This window comes from Eschscholzia californica, unplaced genomic scaffold (genome assembly GCF_041429995.1).
Source record: "Eschscholzia californica isolate CP2 unplaced genomic scaffold, dmEscCali1.0.p SCAF_1, whole genome shotgun sequence".
Taxonomy (NCBI): Eukaryota; Viridiplantae; Streptophyta; class Magnoliopsida; order Ranunculales; family Papaveraceae; genus Eschscholzia; species Eschscholzia californica.
This window is the reverse complement of record NW_028238198.1, coordinates 60,766,827-60,784,224: the sequence shown is the minus strand read 5'-3', so window position 1 is coordinate 60,784,224 and position 17,398 is coordinate 60,766,827. Positions and strand designations below refer to the sequence as shown.

Here is a 17,398-nt window from a genome sequence, read left to right as displayed (position 1 = left end):
GAAGTTTTCGTACATTAGTACGAGTAAAAGACAATCGGGTTGTCGTATGTAACCCTTTTACAGGAAGGGTAGCAATCGGGTTGCCGAGTACATGTAAAACAGATGAGCAATCGGGTTGCTAAGTATATTTAAAGAAAATGAGCAATCGGGTTGCCACTTTGTCGATGCTTGCGAATGTAGACAGACAAACGGATTGTCTTGTAGTTGAGTTTGTTGTACATTCACACCTGGTTTATGTTATCTTTTCATGCGTTTTTATTACTTCTTCATCTGTTGCTTCTTCATATGTCTTTACGTGCATTTCTTCATCTGTTGCTTCTTCATGTGTCTTTACGTGCATTTTATTGCTTCTTCATCTGTTACTTCTTCATATGTCTTTACGTGCATTTCTTCATTGGTTGCTTCTTCATATGTCTTTACGTGCATTTTATTGCTTCTTCGTTCATGCTTGCTTTTTCCCACATCTGTTTGTCCTGTGAAAATACATCATGAGTGTGTTCCCCCCAGCCTAAGTGTAGTACTGAACTTTGTGCTGGACTTAGGCTGTGTTATCCTTCGGCAAGAGGTGTATTTGATTTCCTGTGTGGGAAGAAACAAGTGGTCAATGGCATAGCCATTGACCCTCCGACGCTCAAGTTAGTCAAGTACTAAAAGATAAGCGAAAGATGAAATATTTGAGTTTAGAGTGCGAAAACTACTTCCCATTTCCTCTCGACATGTTCTTGTGAGCGTGAAACGTGTACTGGTGTGAAGATGTTTTTACCTGCACAATTTCCATTGAGGGGCTATAGTCGGTGGAAATCCCACCGACTCTCCGATGCCTAAGTCAGTACATGTACAAGCAGGAGAGAAAACAAAGAAGTAACAATAGAGTTTAGAAATGATACAGTTTGAGATGCACGGCATTCCAACTGTTGTTTATGTCACGTCCATCTTGTGCTTGAATTTTATACGCGCCTTGTCCTACCACTTTAGTGATCTGATACGGGCCTTCCCAAGTGGGTGCAAGTTTACCAGCGTCGCTTTCTTTGGTGTTCTGGAACACTTTTCGAAGTACCCAATCTCCTACCTTAAACGTTCGAGCTCGTATGTTTCTGTTGTAATGACGTGCTACTTTCTGTTGGTAAGCTGCATTTCTAATGGCTGCCATATCACGAATTTCATCGAGCGTGTCGAGATTGTGATTGAGTTGTTGCCAGTTACTTTCTTCTTCTGTCCATTGGTAACGGGTAGAAGGAAATCCTGCTTCTGCGGGTATGACGGCTTCTGAGCCATAAGCGAGTGAGAAAGGAGTTTCTCCTGTTGGAGTTCGAACAGTGGTTCTGTACGCCCATAAGACTCCTGGTAGTTCATCTGCCCAGGCGCCTTTGGCTTTCTTCAATCGTTTCTTTATTGTGTTCATGATTGTTTTGTTGGAAGATTCAGCTTGTCCATTTGCTTGGGGGTATCTTGGAGTTGAGAAGTTCAGTTTGATCCCCCACTCTTTACAAAAATCTTGAAAGTCGAAACTAATGAATTGTGAACCGTTGTCGGTCACAATTTCTTTTGGAACGCCAAACCTGCAAATGACATTCTTCCAAATAAAACTTTTTACCTCTCTATCTCGAACTTGGTGGAATGCTTCTGCTTCAATCCATTTGGTGAAGTAGTCCGTCACAGCTAACATGTACACCCGTTGTCCAGGTGCTGTAGGAAGTTTTCCTACTATGTCCATCCCCCATTTCATGAATGGCCAAGGAGATAATATTGAGTTGAGACGTTCTGGGGGGGATGAGATGTGGGTGCGAAGTGCTGAAAACTATCAAACTTCTTTATGAAGTCAAGGCAATCTGACCTCATGGTTGGCCAATAGTACCCGGCAGTGAGTACTCTAGTTGTTAGACTGCGTCCTCTGGAATGATTCCCACATTCTCCTGCATGTAATTCAGTGAGGACGTACCTGGCTTCTTGTGAGGTGATACACTTGAGATAAGGTCCTGAGTATGACCTCTTGAGTAGTTGTCCATCTAGGATGGTGTATCGGGCAGCTTTAGCACCAATCTTTCTCGCTTCTCCTTTGTCTTCTGGTAATTCATCATTTTCCAAGTATCGAATCAAGGGATTCATCCAGCTATCGATTTGATCCGTAGCGGCTACCTCTGAAGTAGGATTTTTTCATACTGCTGACCACTCGAGCAAAACTAGAGGAATATTTTGAGTTACCTTTGTTTGAATTGAAGAACCGAGGTTAGCGAGCGCATCAGCGTGTCCATTCTCTAAACGAGGTATCTGTGTTATGTTCATTTCTTTGAAGGACGTTTGTAACTCTTTTACGTGAGCAAGGTATGCAGTCATCTTGGCGTCACGTGCTTGATAAGTTCCCTGTAACTGGTTGACAATGAGTTGGGAGTCTGACTTAACGTCTAATCTCTGGATTCCCATTTCTTTTGCAAGTGTAAGCCCAGCTATAAGTGCCTCGTATTCAGCTTCATTGTTTGTTGCTTTGAATGCACAACGGATAGCTCGTTGTATTAGATCTCCTTCGGGAGAAGTCGCCATTATCCCATCAAAACGTCTTCGTAACAATATCGCTGCATTTTCAACTCATTTGATGAAACTAACCCAAAGAGGTCAAGTTCGTGGAATTTCATTGAAGTTACACGAAGAAGAGAGAGAAATATGCATGGATTTCGTTCCAAATGAATCGACCATTAAAATTGATGTGATTGAAGTTGATAAGAAAACTATTGATATGCTTGAGGCGCTCGGAATGTCTGAGCTTCCAAGTGTGATTAAACAAGTTGATCCGATTGTTCAATCTGTTGTTTTCTCTAGACCTGTTGGTGGATTTGTCGGCAGTCGAAGATCATAGAGACCTGAAAATGGAAGAGTAAGTGACTTTAGTTGATCGAAATCTTTTTTTGTTTGCTTGATTTAGGTTTTGCTTTTCATTATCTGAAAACATCTTGAGGTTATGATGTGTTTTTGGATTAATCTGAATTGTTTTATAGATAAGAAAAAAAAACTGTGAATTTTCCACCTTCAATTCTAATATCTCCTATAATCATGGGTTATTTCCCAAATAGCCCCCAACTTTGTGACCAGCTTCTTGCCTAGCCCCCTACTTTATCAAGAATACTCATATAGTCCATTTTTTAGAATCTGTTATAACACCATTAACCAGTCATCATTTCTCTCTCCTCCATCTCATTACCTCTCTCTGCCACCTAACCTTCTCGCCACCTCATCGTCTTCATCGGCGAAGGTCGCCGGCCAGCTAATTTTCCGATCGGCGACCTTCAAACATAAAAAAAAATATAATTTTTTTCTTCTCTCTCTAATAAAAATGAGGTTTTTCTTGATGTTTCTAGAAATTTCATATCTGAGTATTACTTCCTCATTAATTAATTTCTTAACATGGTGAACAACTTTTACAGAGTTTTTGTTTAAGAATTCAAAAACTACAAACTTAGATCTATTTTTCGGTTTCTCTCTCTAGAAATTACGTTTTAGTAGATACTAGGGTATATCCCGTGCCTTAGGGCACGGACAGTTCTATCAGTCACATTTAATGAAATTGTTGGTGAAATCAAGCTGAACATCAAATTATCATAAACCAATTTTTTGAACATTATGAAAGAGCATATAAGTTGAACTTTAGTAAAAAAAATGTGGTACATCAAACATGGTGTAAGTGAAGGTTAATTAAGAAAATAAAAAAATAAATACAGTTTCATTTCTCTTGCATAACTTTTTAATATCCAAGAACTGATGATTGTTTTCTTTTTGTAACACTTCTAAACATGATATCCTAAGAAAACCCACTTACATTTCTCGTAGAAGCCAAAATCTTAATTGGATAATCCATTAACACAACTCTAGAGTTCCTAGCGGCGATACACCGTGTTTACCAGCGCCCGCGCTAAGAATAATAATAGCAGGATTCATAGGTTATGTTGGCTCTTCTTAATCTGCAACAAAAGTTGAGAAACATGTCGGCAAAGGATAGGTTTACCAAAATTCAGAAAGGAGCTTCACCCTTCATTTATTTTTCTTCATGATGTGTTGAACATTTTTTGCTATTTTATCGAAAATCTTCTTTATTTCATGAAGTTTAGCTTCCCAGACTTTGTTAAGATCACCAAGATCCATATCCTGATGAAAACAAAAAAAGTTTCATAATCCTATAACCAATAATATAATACGAACATAAATGAAATTACTATATTTCTCTATCTTCCTACAAAAGATAACAAAATCCACTGGCTGAATTACATGTTACTGTCAACTGATGCAATTCACAGGCAAGTGTTACTATTTTCATAGTAAAATTCCATACCACAAATCTCAACCCCCTAAAGAAACAAAATCTATTATATAAAACAGAAGGGAAAAACACTGACTAGGACAAACATCCTTTTTCAATAAAGGATATTGTCTAGAAGTCCTTCCCAAAATTTAAAATAAAGTCATTCTTAGAAACAAAAATAACCCTTTTTAAAAAAATATTTGCGTCCTTAGAAAGAAAAAAACTAATTTAAGAAAAAATGAAACAAAAGAATTGCAAGGGTTAAAAAAATAAAATTGAAGTCTCTCTCTCTCTCAATAAAATAACTAATTTAAGAAAAAAAATGAAACAAAAAAAAATAAACAATAAGTAGAATACCAATAAGTTAGGGTGTTCAGCATATATCAATAATAAATATGGAACGTCGGGTGGCATATTTGGGGAGAACGCCTAAAACAATATTATGGGCACCTATAGAAGCGTTGGGTTAAAATTTCGTCAAATTTGATTGATACAATTGTTCGCACCATAGGACCCTAGATTTACCCTAGAATTGAAGTTCAATGAAGAAAAAGTGAAGAACTCCAGTTGAAATTTAAGTAAAACTCCTCTTATTTTCACCATAAATACCTGAAATCTGAGTAGAAAATAGAAAATTTCAAAACCCTTGCTATCAATTCAAATCTGAATAGAATTCACTAGAAAATCTTCTTATCTTTCTTGTCCTAAACGAATCCTAGAGAGGGAGAGAGATAGGTTTCAATTTAGAAATTACAGAAACTACGTACATAAACATATTTAGAAATTACAGAAACTAATCTACGGAAACTAATCATTCTTGCCCTAAAATCAATTCAGAAATTACCTCAAAACTAACAGAGAGAGACGAATGGAGAGAGAGGAATTGAGTTTAATCAATCTTGCTCTAAAATTCTTTCTTTCTAAACCGACGAATTGCCCTAAAATTCTTCCTTTCTAAACCGACGAATTGAGAAAGACAGGAATATAGAAACGGCGAAAGAAAAGAAATATCAGAGAGAGTTTTTTTTTCCTTTTTTTTCCCTTTTCTCTCTCTTTTCTTTATACGGGTTATTTATATATATACGGGCTATTTCTTTTTTTACAATTTCGATTTTATTCTTTTCTTTGTTTTTTAAGTAAGTTATATATAATTCTAAGGACCATATCATAAATTAAGAGAAGGACTTTTAGACAATATCCCTTATTAAAAAAGAGACCATAAAAGAAGAAAAAATAACAATCGTTTCTTTCTAACTCTAACAACACCATTCTTATCCTCTTCAACAATCTGTTGTAGCTCAACACTCAACTCACCAGGCTTCAAGATCACCTCTCCACTGCTTGACACATTGTTGGAAAGCCAATCAGCAGTAATATTTAGCTCCCTATAAACATTAAGGACATCACAGCTACAAGAATTTTGACTATGAATTCGTGGCAAACTACAAGAAATTTACCTGTATTTCTGTGGGAGAATCCCGAAAAATATAGTAAATTTCGTATGTTTGCCACGAAATTAGGTTACCTTCGCTTTGACCACGAATATATTACATGAAATCTTATTTGATTCTCCCAAACTACAAAACCGAAAACACAAAGAAATAAAAAATAAAAATTAGTGTTTTACCTCATTAATATCATTAGTTTTAACTATTGAAACCCATTATAAAATTAAGTGGAGATTGAGTGGTTTTATATATCCTCCTCTATCTAGGACGTGAGAAATAAAATAACGTAGCAATGGAGGTTGTTGTTTACTTGTAGTAATTGTAAAAGAATAATAGTAAGATAGTTTTAATTTGCAAAATTTGTTTTTGCATATAGAAGTTGCTAAATCAAAAATTAAAAAAGAAAGATGGTGAGAAGAATAAGATAATGGTCACGACTCACCTTACTAACCCAAGTTCAATAAACCAAGAAATCCACCTCCTCTGAGAATCGAACCTGGGACTTCCAGAGTTTTGGGGTTTATGTCAACATTATCGACCACTTGGCTACCAAATGTTGACACATGATCTCTTTGTTATGTATGACCAAAGGCAAGAAAGTGTTAGAAACATCATAAAACACAGGTGATACATCAAGATTTTTTAAGAGAGTAATTTACAAGGAAAGCCTAGTTTCACTTAGGTTGTATTTGTTTTTTTTATTTGTGTCTGAATCTGAATTGGTTGAATCTGAATTGACTGAACCAAATTGGTTGAATTTGAATTCGAAATAAGTCCAATTTCTTCTCTCTCTCTCTCTCTAAAAAAAACTACTGAGATTTCTGAGTTCTCAACAATTTCAAAATTAAGTCCAATTTCTTCACAAACTTTTTTCTCTCTTCTCTCTCTCCTCATCAAATTAAACTTATAGAAACAAAATGATCAAAAGAACAAAAAATTCTAATAAAACTGATAAAGAATGAAAAGTTTTCCAGCAATCGATCCTTAGAATATTTTGACGAGTACGTAAAGTACTCTACTTTTAGATTTTATTTTATAGTATTTACGTGTTAATTTTGGTAGAATTAATAAAGTTACAAAAACTGACTTTTGTAAGAAACTCCCAAAACATAAAGAAATTATTCACTATAAGATTATATATATAAATATTTCAAGGGGCTAAGCTATAAAGAGTAAACATAGGTGGGTCATATTCCAAATCAAATTAAATGGGCACTTAATTTGGTCCGGAGGGAAGGAGATTGTTGCTGAAGTGGGCGAGGCAAGAAAATATTGGCTTTAGATGTCGGACCCACCATGGACGATGATGTCATCCCCCTCCTCGCATGCAGTGGAGAATTAAATCTAACGTTGGAACCTAATTTTTTTTTTTTGTTGAAAGCAAATACATTAATTTAAGAGTCTATTACAATATCCAATTAAAAAGAAAAACATAAACATTAAACAAAGTAATACAACAAAATACAGAAATGAGGGATTGCATAAAATAACTTTGTGTAGTGGATCGTCCTTCATTCTGTAGCTTATACTTCTTGCAGCTCTTCAAGAGGATGATGTGTAAATTGGTCTTGAGATTTCTTCCGATAGATTGAAAGATGAAACTAGTACCTGCCTTCCTGTAACATTGGAGATGGATTAAACAGACACCCGAAGTTCCAGAGCGAAACAAGGACATCTATAAGGTGGAACGAAATGATGGTTCCGAGATATCCCGCCAGTATTCTCCATATGCAGAGACCATATCCGTTCGAGTTCCACAAAGTAGAATTTGATCAGACACCTGGTAAATGGGATCGCCGTCATAGCCCGAGTATAAATACTCAGCTAATCTGACAAAAGATCGCAAATGAGTTGCGACAAGGGGTGGAAGTGAGCATGTTAAGGACCTTGGATAAGTAGTTAAATCTATTTGAAAATCAAACACGAAAGAATTCGACAGAGATTGAGCTGAAACATAAGAGACAAAAGGTGGGCTACTAAGATGGACATGCCTATGTGAATCGAAATGTCTTCCTGGGTCGAAAGGTAAGTTAATACTAATATTAAATCTCTTATAAGACATACGATATGAGCTCATGATCCATAAGGTTAAGCGATGGATCCAATTAAACATGAAATGATTACATACGTGATAACCTTTCTTGGAGATGAAAAATAAGATGATAGGAGGTGGTTTAAAGTTAGAGTAAGATTCAGTTGAAATAGAAGAGAAATTGGAACCTACGGTATGATCATCGATTAACCTGAGTGGGATGAAAACCACCAACCGATGTTGACCTATAAGCTTGACCTCTAAAGATACACATCTAAAAGTCGAGAGATGCAGAAACATAGATAAGAATGTGACAGTATGGTTGCCGCCAGATCTAGAGCTCACCAAATTCAACAGAAAATGCAAAAAGCTATTCATGACACCAAGAAAGCTATTCATGACACTACCAATAAGAGCTAGAATAAGACCTATATAAAAGAATGGATTCCAACAGACAAAGAAGGGAATAGATAACATCATATGGAATCACATGCAAGATGAGGTTAAAGTGATATGAAACTAGTATACCTAAAGAAATCAAAACCAAAGCTTAGAGTTAAAGAGGAACTTCCCTGTTGTGTGTGATTTGGGACGATGATGAGGTTAGTCGTTGATGTTGGCTTTGCAATAGGTCGAAGCCTTTTTTTTGCCTGTCACCGAATCAAAGATGGGTACTGGATGCGAAGAGCCTCTCCCAAGTTGGATCGAGCTTTCTTTGCTACAAACCGAGGCCCTAGTGTTGCATGTGTGGTCAGATGAGTAGCCATGGCAGATTTGGTGATGGTTGTTCTTGGTTTAGGGTTTGAATGGGGTTTTGGCCGAAGTGTATTTTGGGGCTTTTTCTGTAGAAATAGAAGTATCACTGTGAGTGTTGTGGATCTGCAAATAGTAGTAAAAGCTTGGCAACAGGTGATGTGTGGTAGTAGTTGGCTTGAATCTAAGAGAAGGGTTAGGGTTTGCGATGGAAAGGAAGAGAGAAGAACAAGAGCGTTTTCTCTCTCCTCAAAAAATCGCCACCTTGTAGTGTTTACTGCTTGTTCTTCATTGTAACCTTGTGAAAGTATTACTTGAGATCACGTTGGAACCTAATTGGAAGGGAAGGTTTCCAATGTAGAGAATGGTTGATTAAGTCAAACAAATTATACGTAATAATCTGTCATAGTAAGGTTTCTTTTTTCTTAAAAGAGAAAATATTGTGTTTTTACCGCCAATTAATAGGTATTATGAATGATTAAATGGAAAGAGTATTTTATTATTAGGAAAGATTAAATCTGAAGGCTAGGATTTGAATTGAAGCGATACGAACGACTGTGATTAAATGGAAAAGGACTCCATTAGAAATGCTTAAGGACTTCTAAACAATATGGATAATTAAATAAGGATGTTTGTCCCAGTCAGCATTTTCCCTTCTGTTTTATTATATAAATTGATGTTTAACAGACAAATTGACAAGTATTTTAAGCATTTTAGAATATGTTGTTAGCACGATGTTAATACAATGAGCAAACTTCAAAATGTTTTCTGTATTTTTATAGTTGTTACCATCAAAATCCAGATTTTGTGTCTTACAAAAATTGATTGGTGTTTTAAGCATTTTAAATTTGTTGTAGAAACAATGTTGATTCAACGACCAAACTCGAAAATGCTTGCTCCAAAAAAACTCGTTCACATTCAACGACCAAACAATTTCAAATATGTTTTAGGTATACCAAGGGTTTGGTTTCTTTTATTAAGTTGCTCTCTAATAGTTTTTATTTGTTTGGGACATATTTTAAAATGTTACTGTGGGTTTTCAGAATAATAATCAAATTGTGAAATAGTGACAACATTTATGCTTGTGTCCAAGTTTGCATGCTATATGTTTTCGGAAAATTTCTGAAGCTGATAACAATGTTATAATTGTCCTATGCAACGAACCATTTGCTGCCGTAAAGTGTAAAAAAAGGAAAAAATGAGAAGGAAATAGACGTGGTTGAAGGAGAGAGGAAAAACATCCTTGGGATAAAAAAGTTGTCCAAATTAAATGTACCTTAAAGTCGGGCTAGAAGAAACTTGCACAAAGAAAACGGGAAGAATTGACAACTTCAACGAAGATTGGAAAATTAATGAAAATAATTGTTTTTGTGTCAACAAAACTCAAAATGTTTTGGATTCTTAGAGTGGGATTTCTGCTGCAACTACATGTTTATAGATGTTGGATTTTGTTGTAAGGAAATTTGCAGATGCTTTTGCCATAAGCTTCTTTTGTTTATTGCAAAACCGAAAAAAACAAGAGCAAATTTGATTTCGCTTTGAACAAACTGAGATGTGTCAGAAGTATTTTGATGTGTTGTATTTGTCAATATGATTTGTCCGATAATAGTGTTCTTTTTTATTTTCTTTTGTATTTACAAAAAAATGGATTTTATCTTCAAACAAAATCGGAAATGTCAATAAAAATGACTAAATAAATAAAACATTTTCGAGTTTGTTCGTTGCATGAACATTGTTTCTAATTTTTTTTTAAAATGTTTAAAACATCAATCAATTTTTTTTAAGGCACAAAATCTGGATTTTGGTGGTAACATCTATAAATATAAATAAAACATTTTTAAGTTTGCTCGTTGTATAAATCGTACTAACGACATATTTTAAAATGTTTTAGTATTTCATGGTGGCTTTTAATGTTTATAATTTTTCACAACATTGATGGATATTCCAGTGCATATTTTACATTGTTGTAAGTAAATTATGTTTTGTTGTGAACATTTTAAGAAATGTCATAGTCTAGTTTTGCACGGTGAGTTGTTTATTGAAAAATATTTATCAGCATTTATCATTATTTGTTTACATATTTGTGATTGCTCTAAGTTGATTCGTAGTTGTTGTTAACATTTTTCAAGATGTCGTGAACATAATTAAAAATGTTCAGTATTTCATGGTAACTATTAATGTTGTTAACTTTTCACAACATTGAGGCTTATTCTGTTGCATATTTTGATTTGTTTTCAGCACTGGTTATTATTTGTTTGCATACTTGTGATTGCTCTAAGTTATTTGGTATTGGTTACTAGTAGTATGCTCAATGTAATAAGAGATTTGATTATGCTTAAGCAAATACAAAATTGTTCTAAAATAGGGTTTTTCTGTTACTTACAAACTAGAAAACAAAAGAGCAATTTATATGTTGCTTAGAGCAATGTGATATTTGTCGGAATTAATCTGATATGTGTTGTATATAATCATTATTTACAACTCTTGGAAGAAATTGAATATACGAATACAAAAACGATGTTTCTCATGGCCTTTTTGTAATGTTTTGTGGAACTTCGATAATGTTGAAACCATTATCAGATGAGTAAACAACAAAATTTCAAGTATTAATAACAAAAAATTTGTAACAAAAATGTTTACAAAGTTCTCCAATCTCCTTTGAATCCTATTATCTTCAAGGATCAAGAATGTCATTTTTGTCCTTTTTCCCTGAGTCACTTCTTTCTTTTATGATTTCAACTCCCCACCTTCTTTCTTTTATAATATCTATCTCCGACTTGAATCTCCTTATCATCTGACTTTCCTTTTCCATTGTTCACAGTAAACGCACCTTTGCATAGGACATTTAAAATCATGTTAGCATCTGTGAAACGATAAATACCTATGTGTGATAGCTCGGATGAAGCCGAGGTATGAAGGAAGCACTCGGGTGGAAACCGAGAGAGATGAAGTGATTGAGTAAGCTCTCGGTTGAAACCCGAGGAGGAAGATGACGACAAGCTCTCGGCTATGACCGAGCTTGACTGCTTGAGGCTCTCGGGTATGACTGAGAGTTGATGATGGCGTCTCTCGGTTATGACCGAGAGAGATGATGATGGTGAGGCTTGAGTGAACCGAGAGATGAAGATGATAGAGAGTTGATAGTGAGAGAGAGATAGGTAAATACCTTGTTTATTAACACTTACAACTTGATTATTACATTGTCTATAGAGATACATATTTATAGGTTTACAACTTAGGAGTCTTGTAAAATCGAAAAACGAAACTCTATCTTTATCTAGTGTAATCCTAATAGAACTAGGACTAATAATCCTAATAGAATTAGGACTTAGTGGAGACCGACCCACTCGGTTGTGACCGAGTGGAATTGACTCTCTAACACTCCCCCTCAAGTTAGAGCGGGAATGGAAGTAACGCCTAACTTGCCAATAATGTTTTTGAACGGTTCTGCCCCGAGTGGTTTGGTGAAGATATCTGCAAGCTGAGAGTCTGAACTTGTAAAGCGCGTGGCAATGACGTTATCTTTGATCTCCTCACGAACGATGTGGCAATCTATCTCAATGTGTTTGGTACGTTCGTGAAATACTGGATTATCAGCAATGTGGAGAGCAGCTTTGTTGTCGCAATAAACTGTCATCGGATCTGAGTGATCAATTCCAAAGTCAAATAATAAATACTTGAGCCATTGTAATTCGCATGTGAGCATGGCTAAAGCTCGATATTCTGCTTCTGCCGAAGACTTGGCAACGGTGGGTTGCTTCTTTGATTTTCATGAAAGTGGACTAGATCCCAACATTGTAAAATATCCTGTAGTTGATCTACGGGTCGAAGGACAACCAGCCCAATCTGAATCACAGTAACCTGTAATATGGAGAGAGCTGTTTGCGAATAAAAATACTCCTTTATCAAGGGTGCCTTTCAAGTATCGTAGTACGCGATGGGCGGCGTCTAGGTGTACTTGACTGGGTGTTTGCATGAATTGACTCAGGTTATTCACAGCAAAAGCGATATCTGGCCGTGTAACCGTTAAGTAGAGAAGCCGGCCAATTAGGCGACGGTAAACTGACGGATCCGTCAAAGGTGTACCGTCAGAGGGACTAAGTCGAAGTTTCTGTTCCATAGGGAACTCAGAGGGACGTGCAGCGGTCAGTCCAGAATCTTTTAAAATATCAAGTGCATATTTCCTTTGACATAAAAATATGCCTTGTGACAAACGAGAAACTTCAATACCAAGAAAGTACTGGAGACGTCCTAAATCCTTTAGTGAGAAAGCATTATTTAGGAATGATTTTAACTTGGAAATAGCATGATCATTATTTCCTGTAATAATGATGTCATCCACATAGACTAGAACATAAATCTGAGTGGAGGAGGAACGAAAGGTAAAAAGCGAATAATCACTCTTAGATTGAGAGAAACCACGTTCAATTAGAACGGAGGAAAATTTGGAAAACCACTGACGGGATGCCTGTTTTAGACCATAAAGAGATTTATGAAGGCGGCATACTTTAGACTCCCCCTTAGATGAAAATCCGGGGGGAAGTTTCATGTAAACCTCCTCATGGAGGTCGCCTTGAAGGAAAGCATTGTTAACGTCCAACTGATGGAGAGACCAGCCTTTAATGGCGGCGAGAGAGAGAAGAACTCGAACGGTTACTAGTTTAGCAACCGGAGCAAAAGTATCATTGTAGTCCAACCCCTCTATTTGAGTATAGCCTTTAGCCACTAAGCGAGCTTTATAGCGTTCTATGGAGCCATCGGGCTTGAACTTTATTTTATACACCCACTTACAACCAATAGGCTTCTTGCCGGGTGGTAAGTTAGTGAGAGTCCATGTTTTGTTTTCTTCCAAGGCCGAAATTTCCTTAGCCATGGCCTCCTTCCAATGAGAAGATTTCATTGCTTGGGTGAAGGAAGTGGGTTCGGTCGAGGACAAGACCGAGGAAAGAAATTTTTGATGAGAAGTTGAAAAGGAATTTATAGAAAAATAGTTTTCAAGTGGGTATTTGACGGTAGTTGTGTTGGAGCAAACATAGTCTTTGAGATGACTAGGAGGTTGGCGAGACCGAACCGGTCAGCCGGAGTCAACGACGGGAGCGCCGGAAGTGGGAACACCGGTCGCGGGCGGTGGAAGAGAAGAGACCGAACCGGGAGTGGTGACAGGGGTTTCTGGCGACACCTCTGAAGCGGGGTGTGTGTCAGAATAATCTGTCGGCACCCCTGAACCAGGGAGCATGTTAGTAATATCTGTCGGCACCCCCGAAGGGGAAGTAGGGTATTCTGTCGGCACCCCCGAAGGTGTGTGAACAGGGGTGTCTGGAGGCACCCCTGAAACAGAATCCAAAACCGGGACGACAGGGACAGTGGGTTCTTCGGTGAACCTGCTGCTGTCGGATGGAGAATCGGGAGGAGGCTCGGTATTCACCGGAAAATCAAAGGTTCCGTCATCATCAATAGAGAGGGATGGAGACGGGTCGGCGAGAGGAGCTTGTGCCGGAGGTGGAGAAGCCATTGGAAAGCGGCTTTCGAAGAATGTAACGTCTCGTGAGATGAAAATACGTTGAGTAGAGATGTCGTAGATACGGTAACCCTTTTGTCCACTTGGGTAGCCAAGAAAAATGCTGGCGGAGGACCGGGCGTCCATCTTGGTTTTGACAAAAGGGATACGGGCATAGCAAAGGCATCCGAATACACGTAAGTGTGAAAGATTCGGAGGAGCACCCATGAGGATTTCATGAGGGGATTTCCCATCAAGGATTGGTGTGGGTAATTTATTAATGAGATAGACGGCGGTTAGAACGCATTCTCCCCAAAACGAAAGAGGGAGGTGAGCTTGAAGTCGTAAAGATCTAGCGACTTCAAGAATATGGCGATGTTTTCGCTCTACCACACCGTTTTGTTGAGGGGTATAAGTACAACTTCGTTGGTGGATAATCCCTTTTTCAAGAAACCAACTTTGGAGAGAATGATTTATGAACTCGGAACCATTGTCCGATCTAATCGTTTTTATCACACAATTAAATTGTGTGTGAACATAATTAGAAAAATTCCTAATTTGAATGGTAGAATCCGATTTAGAATTTAGAAGAAATATCCAAGTACAACGAGAAAAATCGTCAACAAGGGTCAAAAAATAACGACACCCGGAGGTGGAGGGAACCGGAAAAGGACCCCATATATCGGCATGAACTAACTCAAATATATGAGTGGAAGAAGTAGTGCTAGTAGGAAAAGGCAATCGACATTGCTTAGAAAGTGGACAAATATCGCACGGCACTTTATTTGATAAAAATTTAAAATTCATACATGGAAGTCTTGAATTAAAAAATTGAAAACGAGAAAAAGATGGATGGCCTAAACGGCAATGCCATAAAGAAAAAGACTCATGACTAGATTTATCTTGGACTAAATTGGAAACGGAAAAAATTTGACGCTCCGTGCGAAGGAAGTAAAGGTCGTCATGAAGACTACCATGCCCAATCTCCATCTTCGTTGTTCGGTCCTGAAAAAGACATAAGTCATTGTCAAATAAGACGGTACAACGAAGAGATTTAGAAATTTGAGATATAGATATGAGATTAAATTGAAAAGATGGAATATGAAGCACATCTTGTAAATAAAATCTATTGGAAAAATAGACCGAACCAATATGGTGTACTTTAACTCTTGATCCATCGGGTAATCTAACAAATAAATCCGGAGGAGCAAGAGAATAGGAAGAAAAACGGGATAAAACCGAACATATATGTTTAGCGGCACCGGAATCAATAAATCCGTAAGGAGAAGAAGTATACTTACCGGTGAGATTAACGAGAGGATCTTTGTTGAGACGGATAGAGGTTGTGGGCTGTTTGTGTTGATCTAACAATGCCAAAACCGATTGATATTGTTCCGGGGTGAGAGATGTTGCTGTAGGCACCCCCACATCGTTTTGATGTGTGACCGAGTTGGTGGCCGAATCTTGCCGAGAACGTGGTCTTCCACGTTGACCGTAGTTTGGTGGATAACCATGGAGTTTATAGCATGTGGAAATATCATGTCCATGGAGTTTACAATGATCACAAAACGGTCGTTGTCGTTTGGGTCTTTGTTTATCGGAACCATAAGACCGATTTTGATTGTATTCATTGGAACCAACGGCTAGGGCAGCAGCATTGTTATCTATATTCATAGGAGAAACAATGTTTTGTTGAACCTCTTCTTGTTTAATAAGAGAATGAATTCGAAGAATAGAAGGGAATGGTTCAATCAACAAAATTTGACTCTGAATTGAGGAGAATCGATCATTAAGACCTTGGAGAAACTCCATAGCTCTATCTTGATTTGTTCGTTCAACCAAGGAGCGACCATGACCACATGTACAAGGCTCGGTAAGTAGCAAAGAGTTGAGTTCATCTTGAAGAGCCTTGAGTTTGGTAAAGTATGTGGAAACATCGAAATTGTCTTGTTTAAGACAAGAAATTGCTCTCTTAAGTTGGAAAATCTTTGGAGCATTCCGTTGATGAAAACGGTCATAGAGATTATGCCATATATCATAGGCCGTCTCATCATATAATATTGATGATCGAAGAGAAGGATCAACCGAATTAATAAGCCAACTAGAAACAAGGTCGTTACATCGTCCCCATTGTTCTAGTTCGATAGGATCGGTAGGTTTATCGATACTTCCATCAACAAAACCGAGTTTGCCTTTGGCTCGTAAGGCTTTTGACATTCCTCGTGACCATGAGGAATAATTATCACCGGTTAAAAACGGTGTGATGATAATAGTAGTGGGAGAATCCGAGTGATGAACTTCAAACGGTCCACTATTAGTGATTGCATGAATTTGAGAAGTTTCGGAGACTTCGGGAGTAGTCATGATTCAAGAGAAAAAAAAAATTGAAGGCTCTGATACCATGTGAAACGATAAATACCTATGTGTGATAGCTCGGATGAAGCCGAGGTATGAAGGAAGCACTCGGGTGGAAAACGAGAGAGATGAAGTGATTGAGTAAGCTCTCGGTTGAAACCCGAGGAGGAAGATGACGACAAGCTCTCGGCTATGACCGAGCTTGACTGCTTGAGGCTCTCGGGTATGACCGAGAGTTGATGATGGCGTCTCTCGGTTATGACCGAGAGAGATGATGATGGTGAGGCTTGGGTGAACCGAGAGATGAAGATGATAGAGAGTTGATAGTGAGAGAGAGATAGGTAAATACCTTGTTTATTAACACTTACAACTTGATTATTACATTGTCTATAGAGATACATATTTATAGGTTTACAACTTAGGAGTCTTGTAAAATCGAAAAACTAAACTCTATCTTTATCTAGTGTAATTCTTATAGAACTAGGACTAATAATCCTAATAGAATTAGGACTTAGTGGAGACCGACCCACTCGGTTGTGACCGAGTGGAATTGACTCTCTAACAGCATCACAATCAGAAAGGGCATCGACATTCTAATATCTATTCCAAACATATATTAATTTGTGAAAGCAATGAAATAATTTTCAACCAATTTTTGACACGCAAACACAATTATATTAAAAGTCTAGACATTTACTAAAATGTTCACATCATATATGGAATGACACAGGGCACTCATAAATATGCAAACAAATTTATGATATTTGTTGGAAAATAATTTATCCACCAAACAACTGATTATGGAAAAATAGAACATTTTTTAAAATTTCTAAAATAAATTTATTGAAATCGACCTTAAACATTCAAATAGTTAAACATTAGTGTAGTGAAAAATTATCCACCTTAAGTTCCACAACTAAATGCTAAAGCATTTTAAAAAATGTTCGTAACAACATAAGTTATGTCTAAGATCTCGAAAAAATGTGTCCCATTGTGATTTCCAAAAGACATCTCAAAATATGTTC

At 37.1% G+C, this 17,398-nt stretch overlaps 2 protein-coding genes across 2 annotated transcripts; one reads left to right on the top strand and one right to left on the bottom strand.

Annotated features, from left to right (window-relative positions):
* Positions 1-416: 416 nt before the first annotated feature.
* Positions 417-2,006, bottom strand: LOC147567980 (uncharacterized). Its single transcript, XM_086658826.1, has 3 exons — positions 1,940-2,006; positions 968-1,299; positions 417-473 (listed from the first exon to the last, which is right to left on the bottom strand). The coding sequence occupies exons 1-3, from the start codon at positions 2,004-2,006 to the stop codon at positions 417-419; spliced, it is 456 nt and encodes a 151-aa protein (XP_086514952.1).
* A 5-nt stretch (positions 2,007-2,011) lies between these two features.
* LOC147567979 (small ribosomal subunit protein eS17-like) lies at positions 2,012-2,851 on the top strand. Its single transcript, XM_086658820.1, has 3 exons — positions 2,012-2,085; positions 2,294-2,370; positions 2,466-2,851. Exons 1-3 carry the CDS (start codon positions 2,012-2,014, stop codon positions 2,849-2,851), a joined length of 537 nt encoding a protein of 178 aa, XP_086514946.1.
* The last annotated feature ends 14,547 nt before the right edge of the window (positions 2,852-17,398 follow it).